General features: G+C 40.3%; 2 protein-coding genes across 2 annotated transcripts in view; one reads left to right on the forward strand and one right to left on the reverse strand.

The window, feature by feature from the left end:
* LOC139114700 (uncharacterized) overlaps positions 1–11,092 on the forward strand; it is a 426,568-nt gene that overhangs the window by 191,125 nt on the left and 224,351 nt on the right. The gene's annotated exons all lie outside the window — the stretch shown is intronic.
* LOC139114643 (uncharacterized) lies at positions 576–9,280 on the reverse strand. Its single transcript, XM_070676484.1, has 6 exons — positions 9,062–9,280; positions 6,740–7,047; positions 4,368–4,424; positions 3,998–4,084; positions 3,144–3,263; positions 576–789 (listed from the first exon to the last, which is right to left on the reverse strand). Exons 2-6 carry the CDS (start codon positions 6,950–6,952, stop codon positions 760–762), a joined length of 507 nt encoding a protein of 168 aa, XP_070532585.1. The 5' UTR covers positions 6,953–7,047; positions 9,062–9,280; the 3' UTR covers positions 576–759.

Below are 11,092 nucleotides of genomic sequence, written 5' to 3' on the forward strand. Positions count from 1 at the left end.
ATTGTATATTTCTTGATTCAGTCACCTATGGATATTCAAATCGAGGTTCAGTGCATACCGCATAATGAAACTTCACTGTTAACATACCGAAAGCCTTATTATGAAATACATTATGCGCTAAAGCTTTTCGCTTTCGAGCATGACTAACCTGAGTAACCAAAATTTAAAATAAAAGTTTGAATCCAGTGGTTTCATCATTTTTGTAATATTTCACCTAGATATATCCGCTTTCAGCCAAACATTGCGCCGGCTACGACTGTAGCTGTTGAAAACTTGCTTTCAATGTGTAAATATCGCGTATAGAGGCAGCGGTACCTTGACGATGGACCATTACAATGCAATGGGCATTGTTTTTCAGCTTAAATGTCTCTGTAGTATTAGTAATACCTCTGTGCTAACTTAAACGTTCGTCTTACAAGGAGCAAGAGTTCACAAATTAGTAGTTTCGTAAATTTTGAACCATATTACTTGTCATCTTTTTTGGGCGCACTTCAGAAGAGTCATGTGTGATTTTTTCTTTTTATTTAGTCTTTCTTTCCTTTTTTGATTTTTTTGTTTTATATTGCTTTATGTTGAATTCGTATAAAGACAATAATAACTGTCACAAGGAAAACGTAAAGAAATAACTAAAACACTGATTATATCCTGGTACAACTTTTATGTTCTTAGAGTATTATTGCTATAGATAGATGTAGGTATCAGCCATTTGACGGTGGTCATCTCGTATTTCCAAGCCATCTGTGAACGTATCTGTTTTTTCTAAACGCCCGTCTTCAAATGCTGGGTTGTCTGTTGAGGAATAAAGTCCCAGAATGTGTGAACACAAGCAATTAGTAACTAGTTCTACTTGAAGGTAATGAGCAATGGCATATTACAATGCACTGCATGATCATGAATCGGCATGCTTTCGTAAACTGGAACCCAAAATGCATCTTTTAAGAATCGATGGAAAAAAGTATGGTCTACAATAATAGATTTACAATACGTTGGGATACCTCAAATTGAACGAAAGGGCAACTTTTACATATATATATATATATAATATATATATATATATATATATATATATAATATATATATATATATATATATATATATATATATATATAATATATACATATATAATAGTGATAATATAATAATGATGTGAATTTCTTGTCTAATGACAGCCAAGACATGGGTGTGTGATATTTATTAAATGAGTTTCCAACTCATATATAACTATATAATGTAATTTTATATATATATATATATATATATATATATATATATATATATATATATATATATATATATATATATATATATAGATATATGATGCAGAATAACATGTCTATGAACAAGACTGTAAGGTGATCTGTTAAGTCGTTGATCGTTGAGCAGGGCCTTATCAACAACATATTAACATGTATATGTATTTATAGTATTTAAAAATATCCAATAACACTTTTCTTTACCTTCCTCAAGTGAATGTGTATGATACGCACTCTGTGGGTAATTCACCTGAAGATAAATGTGATTTAATGGTCATATTGCTGATTGCTAATCGAGCAAGGGCAAGACATGAACAGAAAACTGACAATTGTTACTAAAAAGAGGCAAAGATTGAAGAAAACCGAGTACTTGCTAGTTGAATCCGAAGTCATACAGACACTTCAATTCACTTCACTTCACTTTACTACACAAGTTGGAAGCCATTTCTATGGCATACTTCAACGGATTGTTTCAAACTTAGGACGAAAAAAGTAACCAACGACACAAATATGCACATTAATTCCATTGACAACGTACTGAAAGAACATTTTTGTCTTAGATCTGAACCAATGCCATCGCAAGCTGGCAAAGGGATAATATGATATAACTAGTATATTCGCATGATTTTGTTCTGCAATACGATACAATACACACAACGGGTTTGCAGACTGTCACGCTTTCTTTTAATTTGTCTTTGGAGCAATTACTCAGACATGCATGAGCCGACCTGTTTCAAATTGAGAACAGGACCAATATGTTATGACAATACATATCTTCGCATCAATGTCAGTAATTTCGGCATCATTTCCCTGTGGCCATATTTACGACTCTTTTCGCGTGTGTTGCTATTACCTATGGTGGAAAGTTGTTCACCATCTCTGTTTATTGTTTGGGTGTGAATGCAATTGACTTGGAGATGAACATTTCGTTCACTTACGGTAGTTAGCACGTTGGAAATGATAGCTATTTTATCACACACCTCATAAATCTTCGCGTGCTCTACCTTTTGCTAAAACTTTTGCCAAGCTATCTTTTCCTTTCAATTCTTAATTTTCTCTTTCATTTCTAATGATAAAATGCGGGGATGACAATGCAAATTTAGGTACAAAGGAAAGAAAGTACAAAATATTTACCGATATTAAAAACTAAAAAATGGCTGCAATCATTGTGTCATCGCTACGGCGAAAATAAAATTCCCGATTACACAAAACTACGTTGGTGAAAGTAATATTTACTCCTTCAGCTTTATAATGAGCCCCGCAAATGGTAGACCACACGTGTATTATAATGGTTTGAGTGTCTGAATATCTGTCCTCGAGGTGCATTCACCTTTAGAGAAACTTCAATGGTTTTCGAATTCGACAGACTTGCATCATCGACAGTGTACCATGTACAGAGTCACAGTGTAACCATACAAGTAGTGTTAAAGCCAAAGAAGCATTGAATGAGGCAGCGTATTCGTATACTACACTATATTGCTGTTCTGCAATTTCGACGATTTATTTGATGTTTGAAACCCACCTAATATGCAAATTAGTATAAACGTATTTGCCAGTTCTTATTTGTTTAGAATTTTATCACACATCGTGATCAGTATTTCTACCGAGTTTCATAAAGCTAGATCTGGATTTCTTAATATTCTTCCCGATAATAATAACTTTTCCTTATCTAAAAATACTAATTTATGCAAAATTGTCCTTTAAATAACGCCCTCCATACCAGGTCAAAGCTACCGACTACACTAACCGTAAGAGTGCTCGGTTCAGCCTGACAGAAATACATTGTAGTAGGATATTTAGTAAGAAAAGCAATGCAGGTTTGATCAATGTAATCGACAAAAAGTTAATCACTTTAACCCATTGCCAGCTCAATAAAATATTATATCCCACCTTGTCCTTGTCGCGTAAGATATTATCGCAAGTCCCTATATTCCTGAATGCTGGCCACAAACCGAATACTGCTGCGATCAGGTAGATCCAAACGATGTAGTGACATGTACACGTGTATATCTAATAATGTAGACAAAGTGAAGAGTGTCATTCAAAGCTTCGATAGGGGGATTGAAATTAAGTATATTATTTTGTATAGCAACTGTAACCATCGATCGCCCTGATCGGTTCTATCGTAATAATGGACCGAATCTGGCGATTGAAAACAAAAAATGAATACTATGTGGAAAAGAATATGGAAATAATACAGAATTTAGCTTTCACATTAACATCGTCAAGCCTTCGTACAAACGGAGGAAGAGTACAAGCAAACTATTTCTTTAATATTGAGATACGGAAGTTGCTTAAAGATATATCGTTCTTTCTACATGTGATACACATATTCGCATGCTAATAAACCAGATTTTAAACAATTGTACAATTGTCTTTTATCTACGGGCAGAGGCAGAGCAAAGGCTGCAAATGCAGTAAGTGCCGTGAAATACTTTTTTTCTGAATAAGGTGTAAACTTTATTATTATAACACAGGTCCAACCTTTTGACATTGATAACGTTGTACGTATTGTTCCGTGCACAAACAGACCACGAAAAAATGTAAAATTCAGAAAATACTCAGACCAAATGTATATGAAAGAGGCTATCCTATGGTGAACTAACCGCTACGTACTCGGCAGGTTTGACATTAATTTTAATTTTTCGATAGTCTGTCTTACCAGACAAAGTAGCCCTCCTTGTACAATTATGCTTTGTTTATCGAGAATAATTATAATAAAAATGCATTGCCGTTTTACCTACTTCGGTTATTCGCACGATGAGTACCACCATGTATGCCAGATATGAAAGAGGTATGTAAACTGCCGATAGCAGAAGAGATGTGTATATCTGACAAATAAACAAATTATAGAATTTTAGTGTGATGTCATTTTACCTCAGCTACAAGCCAGCAGGAACTCACACACATACACACAAACAAAACTCAATCAAATTTTAGCACTTCAGTATAGTAGAGTTCTAATCATCAAATGGGTTGAACAATTTTGCTGTATTTTATTTTTTATTGTTTTTCGTGGTAGAGCAAGTCTGAATATGAACAATCGAATTTTAGATTTTTAAATTATATTGAGAGTTATCCTATGTTGCACTTAGTACTTGTCGGGCCACTTACATATCTCCTACTTCTTCGTCTTGTCGTCATTAGGCAAATGCACCCCATCAGAGTCATCTGTGAAGAAACACAACTCTAAATGCCCGTAATTCACAATATAATAAATTAATTCATATACGACGGCGACAGACTGCGGTAACATTCTATATACAAACGGTGGAGTATCTATGCTAGAATTGACATGGATGGGAAAAGTTCACTAAATTAATTTACCGTTGATCAGGGATTTTAATGTCACCATGCCATAATAAGACGACATCGAATTTCAAAGGGTATATAGAAAGAGCCGACAACGTCCTATTTCGAAGAACATATTCGTGAAAGCAAGGTTGAAGTGAATGAGATGTTTAGTTTGAAGAGAGGCTTAAAGCGCAGTGGTCGTCGCGCTGCGCGTGCGTGATTTTTTTGTTGATAAACATAAATTTTTGTAAACATAAGTCTTCTCAACTTCAATAGGAGTGAGATGGGAGCACTCCCCCACTCTGTTAAGGCCTTTGTAAGACTCAACTTCATGCAATAGTAAAATATTTAAGATCGGAAACGAACTTCAGTGGTGTATTTCTATCTATAAACTCGTGTAGAGCTACGAACATTGAGACTATACACTCAGCACATTATGTCGCTGAGTTTACTGCACACAGACACAGTGAACAAAAAGGTTTGATCGCGCGGCGCGATCACGCTGGTTGTACACAATGCTATGTACAGTACAGTAAAAATACATAACTAAAATGATCAACATTGCCTATATATGTAGACCAGCAACAAGCACAATGCCTTACACAAAATTACACTCAGACCATGATCGGCAAGCCAGAGCAGGACACGGGAGATGTTGTTGGGAGACGGTCACCGCGTTGACGTACACGGATATAGAGAATCCGGTCCCACAACGTACCGGCCCGCGACGACTTGGCCCACAACCAACTGTTGATCACCATGTCTTACTTCTCCTAGTACTACGTGGTAAGAAATAGTAAAATGACAGGAAACAATAGACAAAACGAGCGGGTTTTCGCGGCATTTGGCAGGAAAATTGCACGGCTACACCATGCATAGACGTATCGAGAGATCCTGTGCCCCGGTCCTGTGCACGGTCATGGCAGTGATCCAACTGCTAGCTGGTGTAGGCCTACCGGTGATGGGCAAACTTCGTTGTTGTACCTCCTGATTGCCGGGTAGGTCTGAATCCTCTTTCAAGTGAGATAACCCCCACATAACAAGAAGACCTATGAAAGGTCCTTCGCTTGACTTGATACCTGTACTCGGAATTCTCGTTTGCACCCCCAAACGGGGTAAACTTTGTAGTTGAGTTGGATTCTCCACAGCCGAGTGTAGCGCGCCATAGGCCTATACCCAGTTTGACACGGACGTTCTATACAGACCACGGAACGGAACAGATGCAGAGATGCTTCTTGCTGCAGCAGGCATTGCTCTGCGAGCTGTAGATTTCTGTAGTTTGGGTTGTTGTCTTTGTACTCCTGTCGGGCCTCTTGAAATGAAAGCTCTCGTCCTTGCTAGCGATGTCGAAAACTAGAGCCCGGTCGTTGATAGTCTGTTGGCGTATACATGCGTACATGCGTACGTCTAGCTCTATGGCTCGAGCGATAACAGTAGCCGAGCCCCACTCAACTGATTCAAGAAAATCATGAGCAAATGTGATCTCAATCCAGCGTGCAATTATTGTTCAATATTCAGCAGATATTTAACTTAGATTAATTGACCTTTTATCGCGTGTTACATTTGGTTAGTTGGTATACTTGTGACAGATCAGCCGCCATTTTAACAAGCGGCAATATCGCAAACATTACAATCAACCCGTAACATGTGCGGCGTTCTTGGATTTGTTTACAACAGAGGGGGACCCCCTCAGGAGGATGCGCAGCGCGACGACCACTGCGCTTTAAGGTAAATGAATAGGTCTTATGAGTAAACTCAGCCGAGTTTTCATTTTCACGTTCTCACATAAGGCTGGTCCATTTTAACCATTGGTATGCAGATCCATCAAATACGATTACTTCCTTGTTACAGAGAATAAAGAGGTCTCCACCTATGTTCAATTTATAAATCACGATTGTAATTCTGCAATTGGGCATATGGAGTCGATGGAATGGCGAAGATGTCAATCAGTGTTGAAAACAAAATCATTGATTTCGCTCGTCTTCGAGCACTGTCATCTACGCAAAAACAAATACAAATTATGCCAAAATTCTGTCCTTTGCCATCGTGTCGAAAATTTGAAATACAATCAAGGCGGTGATTATAGTCACAAAATTTTCAAAGGAAGAAATTATAAACACACTTAGGAACGTTTGAATTTTGTTTGTCATCATACTTGATGGAAATAGTCAAGCAGACTTCAAGTTACTTACGTACAAGGCGTTTGCAATCCATGGAAGGGAAATCGTTATTTCGCAATTTAACATCAGGAGACATATTGCTATCGATGTGCAAACAAAACTGAGGAACAAGTATCCAACGCCTATTCCTACCATCATTTTGCGTGGAAAGTGCTCTGGATGAGTCTGGCTTGATGAGTCTGACTTTGACTTCAACTTTCTTTCGTCAAAACGAGCAATGTCCATTTTACTGCTAATTGTAGTTACTATTCTTTTAGCTGGTCACCAGTTCAGTTCACTATGAAACGTTATCTGTTATAACGTTAAGCTTGCAAGACTTACTGAAAGACAGGAAGACTTAAACTTCAATTAACGCAAAGAACGACACGAAGACAAACGTTTGGCCGAAATCCAGGGGTAATGGCCTGTCCAGGCGTAGTGGCGACCTTTCCCATAAAGCCAGACATAGATTTGAATGACATCAAAGCAGGGCAACGTGTTACAAAGGACGTGCTTACTGCCACAGCGGGGGTGCACGGCGTCGTGGCGGCCTGGAAGGCAACACGGATCCATTACAGGATCATGCCGCACATCGGGCAACGTGGTACCATGGTCCCCCCCCCCCCCCGGATCTGCGACAGCAAATCTAATAGTAAGGGACCGTTCAGTTTTTACGGCCGGGGGCCGGCAAAATCCAGGGGGGGGGGTCATCGTAATTTTGGAATCCGCGAAGGGGGGTCATTGCTTTTTCACTGGTAGGAAAGGGGGTCACCACATTTTCAAAAACATAATACCTACAATAAAGTTCACTGTATGCCATGGCCATGGTCGACCCTCTTTACCAGCGGGCCTCCTTCGGCGGCCCACTACAATAAATATACTTTATGTATTACCCATGACCCTCTTAACGGGCAGACGCCTTTGGCGGCCCACTCCAATTAGGTTTACTTCATGCAATGGCCATGATCGACTCTCTTTACCGGCGGACGCCTGCAGCGGCCCACTACAATAAATTGACTTTACTGTAATACCCATGACCATCTTAACGGCCGGACGCCACCAGCGGCCCTGTCCACTAAAGGTCATGATCGACCCTTTTTAACAGTGGGCCACCTTTCGTGGCCCACTAGAATAAAGTTGACTTTACGTAATGGCCCATGACCCTCTTAACCGGAGGGCTGCCGGAGGGCTGCCTTGGCAAACCACTCCAATAAAGTCGTCCTAATTAACAGACGTTTGCATGGATGTGGCTGAGAAGTTTGTGCACTGGCATCTCTGCTACACGAATAAAGTGCGCCGCGTACCGGAGTTCAAATCCAAACCGTGCGCGTAAATTTGACATATGGATTTGGGTTATTTTTCAACAGGGGGTCATCAAATTTTTTCGTCTGACAAAGGGGGGTCATCCTTTTTTCACGAAAAATGCAGGGGGGTCTATATATTTTTGAACACCGGCGACAAGATTTTGTCGCCCCCCCCCCCCAGGCCGTAAAAACTAAACAGTCCCTAAGACTGTACAGACGAGCTTGCTACCACGGCGTCATGGCGGCCTGGACAGCGACATGGACCCCTTACAGGATCATGCCGCACATCGCGCAACCTGGTACCATGCTCCCTTCGGATCCTCGACTGCACTGTACCCCCTAGCCCTGCGTTCAGGTCTGTGTGTTACCGGCTTTATACGGCTTGTGGCGATGGCCGTATAACGCCGGGAACACACAGACTTTACGCAGGGCTATGCACCCCCTAAATTTTGAGCAACCAGCAGGCACTAGTGATCGAATAATTGCTGCATCATTTGTCGTCGTCGTCGTCATCGTCGTCGTTGTTGTTGTTGTTGCTGTTGTTTGCAGTCGCCACAGAGTGAATAGAGTCGTGTTGTAGTTATCCATGATTGACGGTCCAGTATCATATCATAGTCCGATATCCTGCGATTAGTCATCCTGCAAGTCTGCGGACATGTGAATGGCTACTCTGAGACCAGCGCCCCAACTGGCTCATTACTGCAGTTGCTGTTAATCGCGGGTTGTCGTTGTCATGCATGAGATCATCTGAGGTCTAGGCTGGATGTCAATGTTATGCATGGCCAGAATGCCACCTTGAAATAACACAGTGGCACGCTTTGACCCTATCGCTGTTAGTCGTTGTCAGCAAGTAACTATAAATTCGAGTAATGTAGTTACAAGTAGTGTTCATGATATATAGCCATATATCCCGTCAGTCACATCCTGCGATCTCGTCATTTGTATCCTGTTGTGACCATATGTCTTCCATGTGCTCGCTGCAGTCTTTCCCGTGAAGTCAGTCGAACCCTTGACTCCCCCAAATGGGTGCAGAACAAAGCGGATATGTTACCTTGTAGTCATGCATGTGACATGCGTCCCGTTGGTCTTTTGATGCCAGTGTCGGATTTGTGATGTGAACGTCAGTGTGGAGTAGGTTGAAATGGCTGCATTGTGGTAATGAGCAGGAGGGTATGGCGCTAAGGGAAGTTTTATCACTGGTGACTGATGGGCAATGATCCAACTGCGTACTAGATTGGGTGTCATGCAAGTATGCATGGCATGCTTATGGGATGATGCTAATGAGTATGAGGTGGATCTGGCTTTCATTTAGTTCATCAATTGAACGAGAGACTTAATATTTTCAAATGAACACACTACGCGTCATCCGATTAATTATTTATCGACAATTGTTGATCTTAGTTGCCCTTGACAACAGAGGGTTTTAATTATATGATTATGATTAATGACAATAATGTGATAACATTTTATGACGTTGAGATGCTATTGAAAATGTTTCAACCTATCTGAAACCCGTTTATAATATGTTGTACAGGGTATGGTCACCTTTTCGGCGTAAACTGCACTTTCGTCATTCAAAAATGTGAAAAAGTTAAGAGCTCCGCGTTTTCAATATACTTCTAGCCAACTAGTCGGACAGTAGTGTTATTGTCCACAAATTTAACGCGTGAAATTGGTCTGATGATAATATGATCGTCGTAATTCGAGTTTGCAAATTGTAGACAGGGAAAATTGATGAAGATGTTAGACATTTTTGTTTCCCGTACAAAACCTTTTCGAATTCCGTTGTGTACATTTAAAAAATACATTTAAAAAATTCAAGCGTTATATTTCACTTGGAAATGTGAAAGTGCCGCAAGTGTATTTCCGGGAGAAAAGAGAATTCTCCTCAACTTTCTTCTCACAATCCACTTTCCGTTTTTCGATGAACGTCGGCTCAGATTGATGGATGATAAAGTCTTTACCTGTGTTTCATCCATGTTCCCTCATTGTTGTAATTGTCCCATAATGGCACGCAATTTTAGATTTTTTAAAGGGCCCGAATGTTACATTTTTGAATAGCTGAATGGTTTGATTCTTTGAACCTCTTCAAGATTCCGACTGGTCCTCCCTCATGGCCTCAATCGGGGCAACAGCTGTGGCAGGGGCATTTCGTTTTGGTGTCCCTTGTTGACACAAAATGTAGCGCTGAGCTAGGGTAGGCTCTCCAAAGATATGTGAGACGGCTACAGCTTCGGCTTCTAAGTTGCAAAGAAAGGTGGTCGGCACGCCATGGGTATGCCTGCCTCTCCTATTCCTATTCCTCCATCGATCATGGAAAACTGACCTTTATGATTTGTACCTTTAACAAGTATAAATGCCTTTGAACCGTGTACTTAGAAATGACCCGAGCATCTGAGGGTTGGGTCTTAAGGTTTGTTATCGTTCCGATTAAAAAACAAATCCAGAGTGCATGTCCAAGTGCATGCGCCATTTGGTTGAATCATACTGCGCCCTCTAGTGTTCGAATACCTCTTAGCTAGCTGCATAGCTCTAACGTCATGTGATAAAGTCTTATCTCAGGAACACGCAATGGATTGCAAACTTCATGAATTGTATCTGATTTTTTTATAAGTAAGTGGTGATAGAACTCACACAGAGCAAAACAAACGTTTCAAAGTATCGCCTAAGAGCCGTCCGAAGCTAGGTCAGGCCACTGCACAGTGTTGTCTACAAAAGCCACATCCAACGCGCTGAGAATAATTAATGATTTATATGTACACAGAGAAGTCACGATGTCGACAGCATACACCAAAGGTTGCAAATTCTTGAGGAAGCCGTGATGGGTCTTGGGTTTCGACTTCCAGGACCGATGGAACTCCTCGAAGAGACTGAATTAATGGAAATAAAAAGAGAAATACACGATTAGGGAACGAAGGAACACGAAAGTGCAAAGCACTCTTTATTTTTCAATAAAGACACCAGGACACAAAAAATATATCTTGAGGAAGGAGGATGGGCATGAGAATAAAAACACTGTCATAGATGTGATTGGCAATATGACTGTGTTGCACTCAGCTTGTCACAATTGGGAATATGATGG

This window comes from Ptychodera flava, chromosome 2 (assembly GCF_041260155.1).
Source record: "Ptychodera flava strain L36383 chromosome 2, AS_Pfla_20210202, whole genome shotgun sequence".
In the NCBI taxonomy this organism is placed as follows: Eukaryota; Metazoa; Hemichordata; class Enteropneusta; family Ptychoderidae; genus Ptychodera; species Ptychodera flava.

Bases quoted from the DNA above. Each gene is read 5' to 3' on its own strand.
- LOC139114643 (XM_070676484.1), bottom strand. From the start codon at position 6,952: ATGGACATTGCTCGTTTTGACGAAAGAAAGTTGAAGTCAAAGTCAGAC. The intron at 4,425-6,739 runs GTAAGTAACTTG...GTTTCTTCACAG, and splicing joins GGATTGCAAACGCCTTGTAC to ATGACTCTGATGGGGTGCAT. The intron at 790-3,143 runs GTGGGATATAAT...ATTCCTCAACAG, and splicing joins TCTTACGCGACAAGGACAAG to ACAACCCAGCATTTGAAGAC.